Source organism: Gallus gallus, chromosome 21 (assembly GCF_016699485.2).
Source record: "Gallus gallus isolate bGalGal1 chromosome 21, bGalGal1.mat.broiler.GRCg7b, whole genome shotgun sequence".
NCBI classification, from domain to species: Eukaryota; Metazoa; Chordata; class Aves; order Galliformes; family Phasianidae; genus Gallus; species Gallus gallus.
The window spans coordinates 2,667,386-2,685,831 of record NC_052552.1 but is presented as its reverse complement, the minus strand read 5'-3'; the positions used below and the strand labels follow the sequence as shown (position 1 = coordinate 2,685,831).

General features: G+C 52.5%; 2 protein-coding genes across 6 annotated transcripts in view; one reads left to right on the top strand and one right to left on the bottom strand.

The window, feature by feature from the left end:
• Positions 1–14,260, top strand: part of LOC419429 (protein tyrosine phosphatase, non-receptor type 11-like) — a 27,732-nt gene extending 13,472 nt beyond the window's left edge. Inside the window, exons 2-16 of one of the 5 annotated variants that reach the window (XM_040651164.2) lie at positions 255–377; positions 5,462–5,656; positions 6,607–6,799; positions 6,892–7,011; positions 7,157–7,270; positions 7,645–7,741; positions 8,280–8,359; positions 8,922–9,077; positions 9,539–9,670; positions 9,948–10,102; positions 10,266–10,333; positions 10,647–10,798; positions 11,013–11,113; positions 11,451–11,546; positions 11,923–14,260. In XM_040651164.2, coding sequence (XP_040507098.1) covers positions 255–377; positions 5,462–5,656; positions 6,607–6,799; positions 6,892–7,011; positions 7,157–7,270; positions 7,645–7,741; positions 8,280–8,359; positions 8,922–9,077; positions 9,539–9,670; positions 9,948–10,102; positions 10,266–10,333; positions 10,647–10,798; positions 11,013–11,113; positions 11,451–11,535 — 1,771 coding nt within the window. In that variant the 3' untranslated portion in view covers positions 11,536–11,546; positions 11,923–14,260. Of the gene's footprint in view, positions 1–254; positions 378–5,461; positions 5,657–6,606; positions 6,800–6,891; positions 7,012–7,156; positions 7,271–7,644; positions 7,742–8,279; positions 8,360–8,921; positions 9,078–9,538; positions 9,671–9,947; positions 10,103–10,265; positions 10,334–10,646; positions 10,799–11,012; positions 11,114–11,450; positions 11,561–11,914 lie in introns of all 5 variants that reach the window. The other 4 variants (XM_040651163.2, XM_040651162.2, XM_015296881.4 and 1 more) reach the window with 4 other exon arrangements.
• RNF223 (ring finger protein 223) lies at positions 14,095–18,446 on the bottom strand. Its single transcript, XM_015297137.4, has 3 exons — positions 18,291–18,446; positions 16,178–16,297; positions 14,095–15,846 (listed from the first exon to the last, which is right to left on the bottom strand). Exons 2-3 carry the CDS (start codon positions 16,227–16,229, stop codon positions 14,999–15,001), a joined length of 900 nt encoding a protein of 299 aa, XP_015152623.1. The 5' UTR covers positions 16,230–16,297; positions 18,291–18,446; the 3' UTR covers positions 14,095–14,998.

Below are 18,446 nucleotides of genomic sequence, written 5' to 3'. Positions count from 1 at the left end.
TTTGCAACCCAGCCAGGACTGGGCTCCTCTTTGGTAGACGAGTTAAATGGAGAGATGGAAGTGCTGAGGCTTGCATTCTCGCCTGGGAGAATGAGAGGCTCAGTGCTTTTGTAGTGGAACTTTCCTTTTGCCACCATAAAATATGGGTGGGGGCTTCTGGATGAGAGCTGCCCCCGCAGCGTGCTGGGTGGGGGTGAGGGCTGGCACCCAGGGGCTGTCGTTGCCCTTTCACATGTCACGTTTGCACTTTGCAGGTGGTTTCATCCCAACATCAGCGGCATCGAGGCAGAGAAGCTGCTCCTAACCAGGGGGGTCCATGGCAGCTTTCTGGCTCGACCCAGCAAAAGCAACCCTGGAGATTTCACACTCTCTGTCAGGTAAGGAGCCAGAAGGTGTGGGGAAGGGGCTGTCCATCCTGCTCCCATTGGCAGGGAGGCGGCTCTGCACGGAGCTGACCTCTCTGGGTAGCACTCGTGGCACATCCTGCTGGAGGCATTGGTGCAGAGGAGGAAAATGATGTGCTCACTCAAGTTTCTGGGGAGAGCATCTTCCATCCCAGCTTGAATGAGTCATCTCATCTCTACTTCACTGGAACATCGTGAAGCTGCCTTTGGGAGGGATTTGGTTTGTGTCCATAGGGGAAGAAGAGGCAAAGAGTGATGTTGACCCAGCGAGTCCCCGTGATAAGAGGATAAGGGGAGGAGGGTGTGCTGCAACCCCCTCCCATGATAACCACCCAGCTGGTGCCTTGCAGGGGGAGAGCTCAGCAGAGCTTCCTGCAGGCACTTATAATGCAGAAATGGGGATGTCTGTTTAGTTTAAACAGCTCTCATTTTGTTTAGGGAACTCCAGTGACTTTATACATCCTTGCACCAACGCTGTGTTTGCACAAAGTTTCTCTAAACAACAGAAGGAATGAGAATTTCTTTATTCCTTCCCCCTTGCAGTCCTCTCTGTGCTTGAACCTGTGTTCCTCCTCCTGCAGGAGTTTGCAGCTGCCTTGCTTTGTGCATGCTGCCTTTTGTGGCAGGGAATGCTGCCTGTTTCTCCCAGCTCTGGCCATTGGGGCACGGAGCTTTGCAGCTTTGATGGTGTTCTGGCAGGGCAGGGATCCAACTCCTCTAGCTCATCCATCCTCTTGCAATAAGAAGTGGTTGAGAGTTAATGAGAGAGGTGGAAGTGCTGCCTAATTAGAACGGGAAATAAACCCAGATTGCTGCCTGGAGCAAGCAATGACAGCGAGGGGATGCATGTGAGACAGGGTTGGGCTTCACGTGAGCTCTGTGTCTCTTCTCACGTAATGCTGTGAGTCAGGGTGTTGCCTGACCGTACAGCAAAGTCCTGGCAGCACTTGCTGAGCCAGGCACTGTGCAAGCAGATGCAGGTCGTGCCTGTGCAGCAGTGTCGTGACGTGGAAAGGTGCCCAACCTGCAATGTCATCGCCCTGAATTAGCAGGGAATTGCTTTGCTATGAGAGTCGTGCCCACACCTGCATTACTGCACTTGGGCTGCGGAGTCACGCTGCAATTTGGTGTCGTTTCCCTCCCTTGGCTCTGCCCTGTGCTCTGCTGCTGCTGCAGTTTGGTGCCTCTGCTGTCTCCTGGTCCCCTGCCTCCCCTGCGTGGTCCCAGCATGGTTTTGTCATTGCTGTTACCTCTATGCCCCTCTCTGCTCTCTGTGGCAGGTTATTGGAGGGGTCTGAACCACTGCATCCCCCATTAAATGCTGTCGTTAAGCATTATTTTGCTCGTAAGATCTGGAAGTGCCCTTCAACCATGAGCAGCTCTCTGTGTGTCGAGAGCAGAGCAGCACGGTGTGCCTTGGTGTGATGGTGCTGAGCAGCACCGCACAGCCCACTCAATGGAAAGTCTGACCAAAAGGAAACCGAGGCTGTGACACGTACCATGTTTCCAGGAAAGCACGTGAACCATGACACACCAGCATAGAGGCATCTTGAACTGAAGACAAGGGAAGAATCCTCTGCATGGACTGCTTTTACCTACCAGTCCTCACCTCTGCCTGGTCCGTCCCATCTCTCTGTCTCTGCAGGGCTGTTCCATAGTCCTGATCATGGAAGAGTTGCTTGGATGTGGTCCCTGGTTAGGTTCTGCTTATACTTTATCTGAGCAACGTGCTCTTGTCCCCCCCCAAAACGTGGCCATAAATGGCTTTGGGAATTAGAGAGTATGCAATGAATAGGTTCCTTTAGAACAAACAAGACCTATTTCTCTTCTCTCGCCCTCCTTCCAGGGTTTCTGAGAGGCAGTGAGGGGAAAGGCAGCTCTGTTTAATTACAGAGAGGATGTGGGCTGCAAGGAAAGCAGGCCGTGGAGTTTTGGCTGACCAGACCACACACCAGGTGACCTACGTGCTGGTGTGCATCCAGATCCATATCCCTGAAGAGGAGCAAGGAAATAGCATTGCAGAAGTTACGAGTTTTCCATGAAATCCTATGTCTACTCTCCATTCCTTTCTTTACCTCTGCGTATCCTTCCAGTCTCTTTTCCAAAGCCTTGGGTCTCACTGTAATAACACCTCCCAGCCCTCGTAAGGCCCTGAATACAACTATGTATTGAGGGATAGGTCTGGTCCAGCTTTTTCCAAGCTTGATGCCTGGATGTTCCTGGTATGCTGGAGCTCCAGGGGGTGCAGACCTCCAGCAGGGCTGATGCAGGTGTGCAGAATTCAAAACCCATCCCTAATCCCTGTAATCCACTTGGCTGCATCTCTGAGATAGCGTGGCAACGTCGCTTGTTGGTGGGTAGTGAGGTTCAGCTGAGGGCCCATGCTGTCATCTGATTGAAACCAAACATTCAGCAGAGTTTCTAAGCCCTGTGGGAAAGCCTTCCAGCTTTGCATAGAGAGCCCTTGGGGTTTTTTGGGTTGCTTTTTGCAGCTTGTCAGAGGGGTCATATATGCACGCTGTGAAACTCTAGGTTTTCTCTGTCTGATGCGAGCAGGAAAAGCACACGACTTAAGAAGGCTACACGAGATGCAAGAGAGAACTGTATTTCTGATGTTTAAAGCAGATCTTTGCTTTCAGTGACAAAAAAGAAAGGGTCTGTCTTGTTTCCTGGAGTCGGGTTGGATTTTGTTGGGTTTGGTTATTTTGGAGTGTTTGTGTTGGTTTTTGCTTTTTTTTTTTTTTTTTTTTTTTTGCACACTCTTATCTCAACTCCATTGCAAAGAAGAGCAGGTTGCACCTGCACTGGCTGTCAATGCAGTGTGGGCTGAAAACACCAGGCTGTGATTCACAGGTTGGGTTATTTTGGATCAGGTAACCCTGCTGTACATCCAGCGAGGCAGCCGTGCTGGTCGTGGCAATAAGAACAGTGTCTCACAGCACCAGGAATAACTGCTCCAATGCTTACCGTAAACGGAAGGCAACAATTCAACAAACGTCCTTATTTTGCATTTAAATTGTGTGCTGGATGGGTTTTGGGGACCAGAATTCATTGTAGAAATCGTGGTGTTGGCTGACAGCAAATTGCCTTTTCTGAATTATCCTGAACGCAATGCAAACTTGCTCGTGGATACTCAAGTTTCTGGGTCTTCCCAGGTTGCATCTTTTCTTGCTGCTCATTGGGACCTCGCATGAGCCCTCCTGTCCCTCTCAGGGTCAGAGATTTCCTTTTGCATGAAGAGTGAAGCTGTTGGAGCAGCCGAGCCCTCGGGCACGGGGCTATGGAGCCTCTTTGGGTGTCTCTTTGTGCTTTATGTCAGCGGCCAATGTGCTGAGGGCACAGTTCCATGGATGGGCTCGCATGGAGCCCAGCAATGCGCTGCCGAGGTGACGCAAACTGTGCGAGAAGAAAAGAAGGGAGAAGGGAATGGATCAATGCCCTTTGTGTTCAGCCTGACCTTGGGGGCCGAGGGGATGAATGATCCCCATTATTTTGCTGCTTTTCATCCCCCGAAGCGCTCGATGGGATGGCAGTGGCTCCGTGAACGGAGCCTTTTGTAGGCCTGCAGACTGAGACGTGTGGGGAGAAGGGAACTCCAGAGCCTCGAGCCAAATGGCCAAAGCAAGGCTTCATCTGCTGCCTTCCCTGCTGTGGGAGGGCTCCTCGTGTCCAGCTGCTGGCCTGGAAGGCTGGAGCCAAGCACCAGCTTGGAGGGGCACAGCCATTGGGGCTCAGCTTTCCTCACAGCCTGCTCTGGTTTCCATCTTGCAAGCTCTGCTCTTCCCCCCAGGATGAAAACTGCCCGTGGGGTGGCTGGAATGGCAGCAGCAGGTTTTCACAGCTCAGGCCTGGCTGTCAGCCTCGTGCTCCCCTCTTGGTGCAGGGGGGTGGCAATGGATGCCATGGTTGTTTCCGCTGGGTTGGCTCTAATTGGAAATCATCTCGGTGCCCGACCCAAGCCAGATGGAGCATCCGAGAAGAGCTGTGTGAGCACAACCTGCAATTATGGATTCTGCACTGATGAGCTCCCCGCCAGCAGCTGGGATGGAGCATGCAGGGTTGCAGCCATCTGTCAGTGCAGTGTTCTGGGCAGCACCTCATGGCATGCGGGGACTGAGGCTGAGCCTCTGCTCCAGGAGACCCAGAAGAGTGCACAGCACACAAGGCTTCAGGGGGCTCTTGGAGGTGTGGGCCGCATGAACCTCATTGCTCAGCTCTGCTCTGCCCTCCTCTTTTCTCACCCACCACAGACTGGTGGCTTTACTCTAGCACACCTCGTTGGACAGCCTGCATTTTGTCTGCTTGTCCTCACGTCCCCCCAGCAAACCTCTCAAAAGCCCAAAGTGGTTGCTGTTAACATCCCCAAGACAGGTACCTACAACTGCAGCTTCCATGTAAAGGCAGCCACAGCTCTGGGTGATGTGAGCACATCCCAGAGGTGATTTGGCCATCCCATCACTGCCAAGGGGCTGCTGTGTCCTTCCCCATTCATCCCCCAGTCCTGGTATCTAGAGAGGGGGTGGTTTATTGCAGCTGGGGCTGGCCTGATGCTATCAGCAATGTTTTTCTATAGCATTGCCTGCCCTGATTAGGGCCGTACCCTGCTGCAGGAATGGAGCAGCACCGCAGCTGAGAGCTCTTCCTCCCATTTAACCTCATGCACAGAGCAACGTAGCATTTCTAATTTCACGCTCCATGAAATGGGTTTTTGTCTGACCCGATACGTGGCTTTACAGCACTTTGGGTCTCCTGCGTCTCACTGTCGTGGTTGCTTTAGCAACAAATTGAGAGAGGCTGGGAGCAGCTCAGCACAGTAAAAAAAATAACAGAAAGGGGAAAAAAAAAAGAGAGAAATATGCCCAGATTTACAAACCTGTGACCCAGCTTGTCCATCTCAAGCCTTGGACTTCCAGCCATGTCTGCTGGGATTGGTGGAGCTGCTGCTGAGCGCGTTTAAAATGCAATTACCCTGCCTCCTGGAAAGGTGTCCTGGGTAGAGAGGCTGGGTGAGTGCCCATTCTGCCCCACTGACAGTCCCATCTGCCTTTCTACCCCAGGAGGAACGATGAGGTGACGCACATTAAGATCCAGAATACAGGGGATTACTACGACCTGTACGGGGGTGAGAAGTTTGCCACGCTTGCAGAGCTGGTGCAGTACTACACTGAGCAGCAGGGGCTGCTGCGGGAGAAGAACAGCAACGTCATCGAGCTGAAGTACCCCCTGAACTGCCAGGACCCGACCTCGGAGAGGTAAGCTGACCCCAATGGGAGGTCTGGGAAGCCCCTCCAGTGAGGTTTTGCCACTCGTGCCACATTGCAGCACGGGATGAGCGGCCGCTCCTGTTAGCAGAAGTTCTGGAGAAGTGGAAAGCCCCTTCGGCTGGGTTTCCCCCTGCTCTGCCGCCAAGAACAGTCTGGCTTGGCAGAGGAGCTCTGTAAGAGCCTGTGTTCCAGACCACACATCTAGCTGTACCAGGGAGAGGAGAAGGAAAAGAGCCCGGGTCCTCTAAATATAATAAGTGACGGTGGTGTCAGAATATAGCAGGGTGCGTCAGGATCGCAGTATTTCCGGGACCTGGCCGTGATCAACAGCAGTGCTGTGCTGTAGGCAGTGCCGAGCTTCTCCGTGCTGCCCTGTCCTGCTTTCCAGCTGGTTTCTCCTCTAACCTGTAGGCAGGGATTTTGCTCTTTAGAGGTCTTCCCAGACAGGCGTGGAGTGGCTGGGAGGGGGATTTAAAAGCCTCAGCTTGGTTCTCTGAGCCGAAGTGGCTGAGATGTGGTGTGATGCCATCTCATTGCCCCTGGGAAAGTGTTTTGAGCTCCTGACTGGCGAGCCAGCATCTTCAAAGGCAGCCTACATTTCTCTAGGGCTGCAGTGTAAGTGTAAGGAGATGGATTAGGAGAGATGAGGACACGAGTGTGTGAGTGCAAGGTATGTGCTGCCATGGAAGGTGGAGCAGCTTGCTCCTGTTCACAGAAGGGCTTGGAAGGGCTGAGCACAGCCTCCTGCTCTCTCCAAGTGACCTGGGAGGTGGGCAGCAGTGACCCCAGCAAGGTCCAAAACCAAAGTCCTTTCCAAAGGTTGTTCCCAAAGCGTGCCTTCTGCTTTGGGAGCCCAGAGATGAGCACCCTGTGAGCATCATCCCAAGCAGGGCGTGTAGCTCTTGCCTAAAACTGATGCTCCATGCCTTCTTCTGCAGATGGTACCATGGCCACCTCACCGGCAAGGAGGCAGAGAAGCTCCTGACGGAGAAGGGGAAGCCAGGCAGCTTTTTGGTGCGGGAGAGCCAGAGCAAACCAGGAGACTTCGTATTGTCAGTGCTGACAAATGAGGATAAGATGGAGACGGGGGACCGCAAACCTCACGTGACCCACGTGATGATCCACTACCAGGTGGGCAACCTGCTGCCCTCACTCGCCTGCCGTGCTGCCCCAGCTGGGAGCTGTGCACTGAGCCTCACCGTGCCTCTGTCGCTCTCCTGCAGCCGGATGGGAAGTACGATGTGGGGGGAGGAGAGAGGTTTGACACACTCACAGACCTGGTGGAGCACTACAAGAAGAACCCCATGGTGGAGAAATCTGGAGCTGTGGTCCACCTGAAGCAGGTAAGAGCTGCTGTAGAGCGCACAGTTGGTTGGTTCAGGCCTCCGAAGCGGATCCAACTCCTGCCAGTACCCCCCAGGAACCCGTTTTTTCAAGGGAAAAGGAAGCATTTCTGCTGTTGAAAGTGATTTCTGCTCTGCCCTTCAGCCATTCAACGCCACGCGCATCAACGCGGCCAACATTGAGAACAGAGTGAGGGAGCTGAACAAAATGGCAGATCACAGCGAGAAGGCCAAGCAAGGGTTCTGGGAAGAGTTTGAGGTATGGGAGGCTGCCCTGCCCTGTCCCACTTGTGTCTGCAAGGGAACGGTACCATCCCTGCATGAGAGTGCCATGGTTTTCCATCTCCTTGCAATGCTGTCGTTCCTTTCCCTGCTTTCTTTGTTGGTCGTCTTTCATTGCCTTTTCTCTTATTTCTCCTTCATCCTTCAGCCTGTTGTGTGCCTGTTGTTCCCTGCAGGGCTCTTAGCCTTCTCCCCCAATTAGGGACCAATTAGGTCCCTCACCAATCTGTATCTCAGCCCCCTTCCCCTCCTGCCAGCACTCACTCAGCCTTGGGAAGCCAAGCAGTTTAAGAGCTTCCACGTTCTCTTTGTGTGCCCAGAACAGTTTATTCTTGTGTGCTTTGCCCACAGATGCTGCAACAGCAGGAGTGCAAGCTTCTGTACCCCAGGAAAGAGGGGCAGCGACCTGAGAACAAGGCAAAGAATCGCTACAAGAACATCCTTCCCTGTAAGGAGATGCTGAATACTGTGGCCTTTTTTTTCCTCACTGCAGTTCTGTGTGAGGCTGGGTAGCCCTGAAGAGCTCTCTGCTCATAGCTGAGCTGGAGGGAGGAGTACTCTGTCGTGTTGGAGTGATCCAGTTCATTCGTGGCCTCCTCTGTTCCCTTTTTAACCTGGTCCTTCCCCTTTGCTTAGTAAATGGGCACATTGCTATCCTCTCCTTGTGCTGAGAGTCCACATATGCTCAAGTGTAGTTTAGAAGTGACATGGAGCCTCAGCTAGAGGCTCCAAAGGAAGTTTGGAGAACTTGAGCTCAGCTCGGTCTGTAGCATCGCCTATTGCCAATATCCACCCAAGTGGTCGGAGTGGCAACGTGGCTGTGAACCAGGCAGAATGCACTGCTAAGTGTCATTAGGAGAGCATCGTGCACCCTTTTCTGCAGTACCTCCTTGTGTCCCTTCCCTGTAAGAGCCTCGTGGGAGCCCACGGATGGCCCTGTGCACGGCACTGCCCTTCTGTGTTCACTCTGTGCTCCTCTCCCTCAGTTGACACCACGCGGGTGGCACTCCGAGACGTGGATGAGAGCGTGCCTGGCTCAGACTACATCAATGCCAACTACATCAAGGTACTTGGGAAGGGAAGGCAGCAGATGGGGCTGTGTTTGTGGTGGGGGTGTGCAGTAATGAGACCAACCTTGAGGGAACAGCAGTTCAGGTGCCATTCTGTTTCTCCAGACCAAGCACTGCGTTTTTCTGCTGTATCCTCAGGGATCTCATCATTCTGACACGTTCTCTTTGCGCTGATCTAAGAGTTTATCTCAATCTCCTGCTTTCCTTGCCTGTTCAGGGAGTCCCATGGGGCTGACCTAGGCTCTCCATCACCGCCCATTATCTTAGGGGTCAGGTTATAATTGCCATCTGTAAGCTCAGAGCTGCTCGAAGCTGCGTTTCCAGCAGTGCTGCTCTGGCATTTACACACCAACCTCTAGAAAACCTTCAGGTCCCTGGAGGCAAGCAGGTTCTGCTGGTGACATTGGCTTCTGTTGAAGCTGATGATGGGAGCAGTTCACATCCATGGGTGATGAGTAGAGGAAAATTGGCTGGCTCCCAAATACTGCAGGGCAAGACTTTGCTGCTAAAGGGTGCGCTAAAGCGATTCTCAATCTCTTGCTCTCCTTCTCTCCTCAGAGCATCCCCGAGGATGGAAGGAACTCAGAGCACTGCAAGATCTACATAGCCACCCAGGGCTGCCTGCAGACAACAGTGAATGACTTCTGGACCATGGTGTACCAAGAGAACACTCACGTCATTGTCATGACAACCAAGGAAGTGGAGCGGGGCAGGGTGAGAGCTGCTGCCAAGCCCCAGTATCACCTGCAATCCCGTGCCAACCTGGGAGGCTGGAGGCAAACCGGTTCCAAAGCCTTCAGAAGTGAAAGGCTGGGTAGTTGGGTAGGGGCTTGTGTTAAAATGTGAGGTGGAATCAGCGATGAATTAATCTGGGTGGCAAACCTAACTGTGTTATCCTGCTTGAACAACTGCAGGTCCTTGCCAATGATGGCAGGGGCTTCTTGCAGCAAGCTGGGAAGCAGAGCAGGAGCTTGCAAGCTGCTGGGAGGCAGGAAAGTAATCGCAGAACCTATCCAAGCCCCAGCTCAAAGAAATGCTCTGCATGTGTGGTTCTCCTTAAGTTTTTTGCACTGTTGCTGCTCGCCCTTTGACCACAGAGCATCCCTGGGTGGTCTGGGGTCTATCCCCCAGCTCCCCTCTCTTGGCTCACCAGCAGCTCTCCTGTGTTGCTGCAGAACAAGTGTTTCCGCTACTGGCCGGACAAGGGCTGTGCCAAGGAGTATGGGTGCATCTGTGTGCGAAACATCAGCGAGCGCGAGGCACAGGGCTACTACCTCCGGGAGCTGGAGATCCTGCATACGGACAGGGTGAGCTCTCTGCTGCCAGCACACGGTGGTTCCCCAACCCTGGGGATGGGTTTTTACCTGATGGTCCCCTTGGTGAAGTTCTGGGCTGTTTTGCCCCAGCTTTGTTGATGGGAAAGGAATAGAGGCGTGGCAATGCTGAGGGATGTGGTGCACTGGGTGATGGGTTGGCAGTTGGACTTTGGTCTTAGTGGTCTTTTCCAGCCTCAATGGTTTAATGTATGAAGGGGAAGCCTTCTAGTGCCCCTTCTGATGGGCACTGGGTCTCTGCTCCACACAGGATGAGCGTCCCAGGGTGGTGAAGCACTACCAGTATTTCAGCTGGCCAGATCACGGGGTGCCCAACGAACCAGGAGGGGTTCTCAGCTTTCTGGACCAAGTGAACCGGACACAGCGAAGCATTCCAGACACGGGGCCGATCATAGTGCACTGCAGGTAGGAGCCAGCTCTGTCATGGGGACGGGGAGCAAGAAAAGGGAGTCTCTTCCCTTTGTTACCTACGACTGGCCCATCACACAATCTGGTGGTGGGCAATTGGGAAACAGAGGTGGTACAGGTATGCACATAGGGAAATATAGCCTTCCTTCTCTTTCTCCAGTGCTGGAATAGGACGCACAGGCACCATCATAGTGATAGACATTCTGGTGGATATAATTCACAGGCAAGGTATGTCTCCGTGTCAGTCTTGTGCCTCTCCCTGTTTGCCTTGTTACGGGATAAGCCTGCTCAGGTGCAAGCAGTGGTCCATGATCTCCCAGCAGTGGGTTTGTCTCATTTTGGGTCCAGGCTTGATCTCAACCCGGGGTGAGAGGGACTTTTGTAGCATGTCTGGACCCTCTGTTCTCTTAGCGGGAGCACTGAGGCAGGTGGACCTTTTTCAGCAGTGGTTGTGTTTATTTCTTAAACCTCAGAAGAGTGGTAAGCAAGGATAATTTCTCAGCCTCGCTGCCACCTCCCACTCTTCCTGGCTCTTGAGCAGGTTTGGACTGCGACATTGACATCCCCAAAACGATCCAGATGGTACGCAGGCAGCGCTCGGGCATGGTGCAGACAGAGGCCCAGTACAAGTTCGTCTACATGGCTGTCCAGCAGTTCATTGAGGCGGAGCAGAAGAGGCTGGAGGAAGAGCAGGTGAGTCCTGTTCAGCTTGGTTGGAGGAGCAAGCGCACATCTTGCCCCACATCAGGCACTGCAACCACTTCCTTCATTCTGGATCCCAAATGGTGCCCTGAACGTATGGGAATAAACCCACAGCCGCTGCTCCCTGCTGGCACACGGGATCCTGCAAGGCTTCCTTCTGCGTCAGCTCCGAGTGGGATTTTAATGTGTTCGCTTCCTCTTTCAGAGAAGTAAAAGGAAAGAGCGAGACTACTTGAATATTGGATACTCTCCTGTGGAAAAAGGCAGAGCCAAAGGGCAGCCCCCTTCACCACGAGCCCAGCCAGTGTAAGTCTATCTGCTGGGAGCAGGACTGGAGCCTGGGGACCAGCACTTATCCCTCCTCTCCCATTCCTTAAACCTCACCCGATCCTGGCTGTTGGATGGGAATGGCTCAAAATAAGCAGGTGGTCCCACCACGCTGTCAGCACACTGATGGCAGCCCACCTTCCTCTTGTGGGAAGGGGAAATAGACCCTGGCCTGTGGTATCTTAAGCCCCACAGGCTATGGGGAGGGGTAAAGGGAACTTGGCCAGGCCACTGCCTGCTTCCGACCAGCCACCTGCCTCTGGGAACGCATTCAGAGCAGCGAGGCTGTTCACAACAAGGCTTTGTTTCTTGACAGGGCTGATGATGAGTCAGCTTCCGTCTATGAGAACCTCAACATCAAAAGCCCAAAGGTTTCAGGGATGAGTAACACGGGGCGATAGAGGAGCCGGAGGTGAGGCTGTGCAGGTAGGAATGCTTCCTTCGGTTGGGCTGAGTGTCACCACTGCGTGTTTACGTTGCATTTATCCTGTGTGCTTCAGTGCATGCAGATCTTCATGGCTCTGCTTGCATCACGGAAGCCAAATAGAAATGGGACTTTCTAGAGCCTAAAGATGTGGCTGTGTGGTAGAACGGGGAGAAATGTGCTAATGGGATCTCAGTAAGCAAGCATGCTTGTTTTAAGGTGTGCCCGGTGCTGTAGGGGAGATACTACATAAACAGGGAGAGATTTGGGATGCTGGGAGTGTCTCAGCTCTGTGTCACGTCAATGCACTTTTCTCCCAGTTGTAAGCCGTGCCTTCTTTCTTCCTTCTTGTTCAGGACTGCAGGATTCACAGTGTTTACGTCCACCCTTTTCACATGCTGCAACTGTGGACAATGCTTTTTTGCCCATTTTGCCTTCCCCTGAGCACCTTGGATCCAGCGAGGAGCTAAAGAAGCAAGCAGAGTCTGCGCCTTAAGAACATGCCTTGAGCCAACTTAATCTTGAGAAGGACCTTCTCCTGGTCTCCCCTGTATCAGTAGGTTGATATTTATGTGGAAGTGCCTCTGGACATTCATTGGGCATCAAAGCTGTTATAATTGTTGGTGTTTGTTGTTGTTTTTTTTTTTTTTTAATTTAAGATTGTGATTTTTTTACATGTAAGTTGTTAAGAATGGAAACGTCTGTTTGCTTAGGAGCTTTCCCAGGGTTGCCCACTTAGGGCATTAGTCAAGTATTAGTGCACTTCAATGTATTCATTAGGTCAATCATTTCCGAGCTAGAAGTGTTTGCTTCTAGACTAATTTCCAGGCTAACTTTGCTGCCTTGAAGGTGGGAAGTAGCACTGCCTGGATCCCAGGTATCTGTGCCTCTGTTGATTCTTCTCCTCACACTTCTGGCTGTTGCAGTTATAGCTTTCTATGCAACCCTGCCATACAGCAGGTGAGTGTGTGTGCCTGAAGCTGCCTGTGAGCATCATGGCAGGACTGGGTGGCAGAAGTGAGCACCTCGCCTTGGTGTGAGTGTTGAGCCCTGGAAGCCCATCTAGCTGGAGTGTGCTGATGAGCAGGAAAGCAGCTTTGACTGTGCACTGTGCTTTTAGCCCTCCTGGGTGAATAACACACCCTAGGATGCTGGGCTGAGCTGAACTTGTAGAGCTGGGTCCCTGTAAGCTTGATGCAGCTCTGCTGTTTCCTTGCTGTATGACGTCTTCCTCCCCCTGCAACTATATGACAAGGCAAGTGCTGTGTCTGCTGGGTTGGGTGCTGTAGGAGCACTTGGGATTTGACCAGTGCCTCAAAGACGAGCGTGTTACTGAGTGGAGTGTTCCAGCTCTATTGATGAATCTTGACTTATGACTGCTGGGGCTTCCTTGCTGTTCCAGCCCTACAGTCTGCAAATAGAACCCCTCCCCCCCCCCCCCTTTTTGCAGGATTCATTGGGGGTCAGAGTGCCAACGTTGGCTTCTGGGGCACGCAGGGTGCTGATGTGCTCCTGGGTCACTGCCCCCCTCCTGCCTGCTCAGGGACATTGGTGCCCAAGTGCCAGCAGTGAGCAGGAGGGGCTGAACAAAAGCACGATGGCATCCCTTGGCTGTATTTCCTGGCTGGTCTTCCTGGTCCCTTCTCATGGGACAGGAAAAACTGTTTTATTTTTATTGCACTTTTAATAAATGTTGAATATTCTCAAAGCTTTCCTTCTTCTTTTCCCCTTCTCTTTTTAAGTGGTTTGGGAAAGTGACTGACAATCAGTGTGGACAAGGGGCCTCCTGAACATCTGTGAGCTGTGAGACCTCTGCGCTCACTGTTTACCACCCATAACAATGGGTGAGATGAAGCTGGAGATGCCCTTAGGTCTCATCAGTGGGACTGAGCAGTAATAATGTAGCTGCACGTAACAGAACTCTTCACCTCTGCTAGTGCCAGTTTGCTGGGCTTAATCTCAAATGCACCTTTTAGAGTGCAAGTGCCTTCTCTGCCCTAAGTCTCAGTGAGCCACTGTTTCCAAGAACACACTTAAGCTGGTGCTGTGAAGATATCCTTCCAGCAGCAAGCGGATGGGATGATGCAAGGGAGAATCCCTGTCGAGCCCAGGGCCTTTGGCAGAAGTTGTTGCAGTGCCTGGAGTAATTTCTGCAGCCATGTGGCTGGCACAGATAATAGCAGCCTGCAGCTAAACAACAAAGGTGCCGCAGATACAGAACGCACTCAGCAGCTTTACAGAAGTTTTGCATAGCAACAGGCTCGGGGTACTTTTGCTGCTGCTTTGGCCTTTTGTATTTCAGATCAGATTTGCTGCAAAGAGAGACTTGAAAACATCTTTGATCCAGCCGGGAGGAAGCAAAAGATGAGCAGCCTTTGCAGCTTCTTCTTTTTCAGGGGAGGTTGTGCCTGGGACAGCACCACTGGGATGGCTGTGAGTATGAAGGTAGAGGATAAAAGGTAGAGTACAGCTGTGCTGCTGCTGCATCCATTAAGGGGGGAAACAGGGAGTAAATGTTACACACCGACACTTTGCATTGTATAAAACATAATTTAATACATACATGGTACTTGTGTACAATCCTGTCTCACATCCATGTGCTTGAATAAACAAGATTTAATTGTAAGCCGCCTTCTTCATGAAGACCGTTGTTAACCACTGTCAGAAGATCACTGGGTTAAATAAAAAGAGAGTGTAAGCAACTGGCCTGTGTCTTAATACTGACACCTTGGAGGATGAGGAGGGTAGAGCTGTCAGAAGGTGGAACTCCTGCCACTTCAGCAGCAGTTGGCCTGGGAGCAGTGGGAAGAGAGCTCACGGAGGGCAGTGTGATGCTGTGCTCTCCTGTGCTCTTTGCTCTCCTTTCCAGCCTAAGGATGAGTGATGACTTTTCTTTAAGCACCTTCTTAGCGAGAAAAACATAAAGGCAATAGGATGGCTTTCATTTGCTGTTGGTAATTCAGCAGTGCTCAGCTCAGGTGAGGAGCAGGGATGGATCGATGCGTTGTCAGCAGGAGGCAGCATTTCTCACCTTCTGCTCTGAATCCGCAACCAAAACGTTTCGAGCATGTGGAATAAGGTTAATTTTCATCTGCTTCTGCAGCTTCGACATGTCCTTACCCTCCCAAGCCCAGCTCCTGTTAGGAATAGCCCTTTATTCCCCAAAGGAGCTGGAAGGAGCTACAGCCACTGTCACCTGGTATCGGGTAACAGTCCTAGAAGCTTAGATGTCTCCCATCACACCTTTGCAGCAGCTTTGAAGGCTCAGGTTTCCATGGAGTTTGGCAGCAGGAAACTGAGGCAGCTCCTGGGAGCATTCCTGGGCTGCTGGAGGTGAGTGCCCCCATCCAAGTATGGGCACAGAATGGGCGTTGGGGACCGTGGGGTCTGCAAGCACACCAAGGGATGCTCTTAGGGGGTGTGCCACGTTATGCCTCGTGCTACAGGAGCGGGAGCTGTGTCACAGGTGTGGATGCTGTGGTGTGTTTTGGGGGGAGATATTCTGGCCTGCTCACTGCAACAGTCCTCGTGAAGCAACGGAGGTTGCCCGTCTTCAGCGCGCACTGCACCGGCCACAGGATGATGCAGAAGAGGATGATGATGAGAGCGGAGAGCAGGACGATGCGCTTCCAGTCGTCACACATGTCACAGCGGGACAGCCTCCCCACCAGCCCCGTCGGGGGGACCTCTGGGCTCTCAGGTTTGCTCATGGCAACGTCGATGGAGATGCACGAGTCTGGGTTCTCGGGGTCATCAGAAGCCTGCCGGCAGCACAGCTTGGTGCCTTCCATCCAGAGCACCTTCTCCTGCTGGAGCTCGGGGGGCAGAGTGGCCAGCAGCTCCTTGCTGGTTTCCAGGGCCGGGGCACCTTCCTGTGGGATGCTAGTCAGCTGCCTGCAGAAGGGGCAGGGGAGCTGGTCCTCGGGGTGGTTGGGGGGCAGCCCTTTGCTCAGGCGGGCCACGCACTCCAGGCAGAAAACATGGGAGCATTGGAGCAGCTTGGGGGTCTTAAAGGTGTTGTCGTATGTGTTGAAGCAGATGGAGCATTCAACGGGGGAGGCTGGCTTTGGGGATGTTGGGTTCGGAGAGCCTGGTTTGTCGGTTGGGGACCTCGCTTTCCTCTTGCTGTCCACGGGAGAGGTGATAACGATAGGGCTGATGGGGATGGGGATTTCATGTGGAGATGCAGGGACCGGGCTGGTGGGAGAGTCCGGTGTGCTGGAGTGCCATAGCTGGGTGAAGCACGACATGACGGAGCCCGAGGAGAGGAATAGGGCCCTGGGAGACTCTGCAAGAGAAGGACAACTACAGCTTTAGCTTTAAACAGTGTGAAGACACCCATCACCAGACCTATCTTTAACCCCACAAGAGGACTGAAGAGCAAGCTCACGGCTTGCGATGCCTCCAGAGGCTGGAAGAGCGCTGTTAGAGCTGCCTGTTCGAAGCTGTGTGCTGAAGGTGAAGGTAACCAACCTGCAAAGCGAGCAGCCACCACAGATCCACCATCCAGAGATCCGCCATCCAGCCAAAGCCTTTCCACCACAGTCACCCTGGCACTAAAGATGGCTCCAGCCTTTCCCCAGACCTCGCTCTGGGCAGAGAAAACATAAAGGACCTACCCTGGGTGGTGCTGCCCGATATCTGAGCAGGGAGCAGAGCAGAGGATTCCATGGGGTCAAGCAGGGACCTCCCTATAGCAGTCTATTGGGCTGGGAGGTACTCAGATACTATGGTGAGGCCTAAGAGACAGATAACACTGTTCAGTGGTGGAGCAGCAGCAGGGTGAAGCTCTTCGGGGTGTTCCGTGCACTGGGGCTGCCAGGTAGCACCAATGGGGCTGTGGGTGCACGGTGGGATCTGAATGCTTCCGTGCAGCAGCGGGACGGAGAGAGTGAGTGAGGAAATGGGGATATCTCACAAAGTTTGTTCTATCTTGTCACCGTGACGCAGCAAGAAACGAGTCGTTGGAGGAAATGACTTTTGTGCCAGAGCAAGGGGGAATTCGCCAGTGTTTCCTTATTGCTCTGCTTTCCCCAGGAAAGAGCAGCTCTTCCTTATTCTCAGCGCTGGAGGAGCGCCAGCACAGCCCAAGCCTTGCTGTGTGCTGCCATCTGCTTTCTGCTTTCTCTCCGTGTGCAAGCAGAGCCCTGAGCTAAGCGGCTGATACGGCAGCTCCAGTAAATTGATTTACAACCGAGTTCCTCCAGCCTTCCAGCAATCTGGGTATTACCTTGAATTCCGGTTATCTGGGGGCTGGAAACGCAGCTCTGAGCACACTCTGATACCAGGTGCATGGCTTTCTAGATACAGAGTGCTTATCCCCGAAAGCAAGTGTTTGGCTGGAGGAAGTTCTCAGCGCTGGCCACGCTGCTGTGCGCCCGGGGAGCATTTTTTGAGGGCGTATCACTGAACTGGCTGGGCTTGATTCTTTGTGCTGGGAGATTTACCAGTGACAAGTCAGAAATGTTCTGTAATTACAGGCCTGCAGTCCATCCTGCAGTGGCTCAACAACGCGAGCTGCAGACTCCGTGTCTTAGCAAGAAGGCTGATGTAAGGGATAGGATTGGAAAGATCTGCCTATTCCTAATGTTGCACTGAAATATCTCCATTAGGTATGAACATCATCTCCCATCATGGTTAGCGCTGCTACAACCAAAACCCATGTTAAGCTCCCGGAATGCACCTATGGGAGGAAACTTCGCCGTCGATGCAAAGTGTTGCCTTAAATACTTCCTTTATTGCTTCTCTCACGCTCACCGGAGCCTCTCCTCAAGTTAATCTTTAGTCTGTGCTTTTTTATCTGAGCTTCTCAGCAAGTTGTAATATTTGTTGTCTGTCTCCTTCCCTGGCTGCAGCTCAGCCTGCATATTTTAGCACTATCTGGCAGATGCCGATGAATTACAGAACTACAAATCCAAACCCGGCTGGCACAGAGGCACAGGAAAGCCCTCACTCTATTTCCTTTTTGGTGTCTTGTTTGTTTGTTTCTCTTTTTGCTTCTACCAGATCCCCTGTTTTGCAGATCCCCACCCCTACACCGTGTCCATCCCATAACCTATCTAAACAAGATCACAGAATGACAGACTGGCTGAGGCTGGTAGATGCTCCCTTGGTACTTCTTTCTAAGACAGCCATAGCACAGCAGCAGCGTCTTGAGGATGAACTTGAGGAAGCTTGCTTGCAGTGGGTGCTTTTAGATGACCATACAAGTTTTTATGCTCGCACCTTCCCTTTGCTTGAGGTGATGGTGATGCTTGCTGGGTTCGCTTCACCAGCACCAAATTTCTCCCAGATGCTACGGCTGCACTGCCCAACCCTACTTGTGTTTTGGTAGCAAATTTCTCTCACTGCGTGTGGTTATTTTAACACAAACAATTCAGACCTCTGCGGTCACAGCGCTCTTCCTCAGCCTGTGCAGCTGTTTCCACCACTGCCAACCAGAACTTTGGAGTACCACAACTAAACTGTTCCATAACTGAGCTCAGCCATCCCGCTGGCACGCATCCACCCAGCCTCAAATCTACTACGATAAGTATTTTTTGCTTCCCTCAAACCCACCAAGTTAAGTACTTTTTGCTTCCTGATGACTTCTAGAAAGCTTCTTCCCACCCTGTAAAACCAGACCTAAGAGCCTCTGCAGCTCAGCGCCAGCCCTATAACACCGTTCCCAATGTAGCTGTGGCTTAGAGCAGACATCAAGGAGGTGAGCAGTAGGTAAAACGCTATAAATACCTGTTCAAAGAGCAGCGTGGAAGGAGAAAAGCATGTTCTGGGCTCTTGATTGCTACCCCAAAGAGTCTTCTCTCCAGCTAGGCTCTGTATCTCCCAGTCTTCTTCAGTTGCATAGGGTCCCTTTGGGTTTGTTTGAGCAGCTCCGCACCAGTGGCC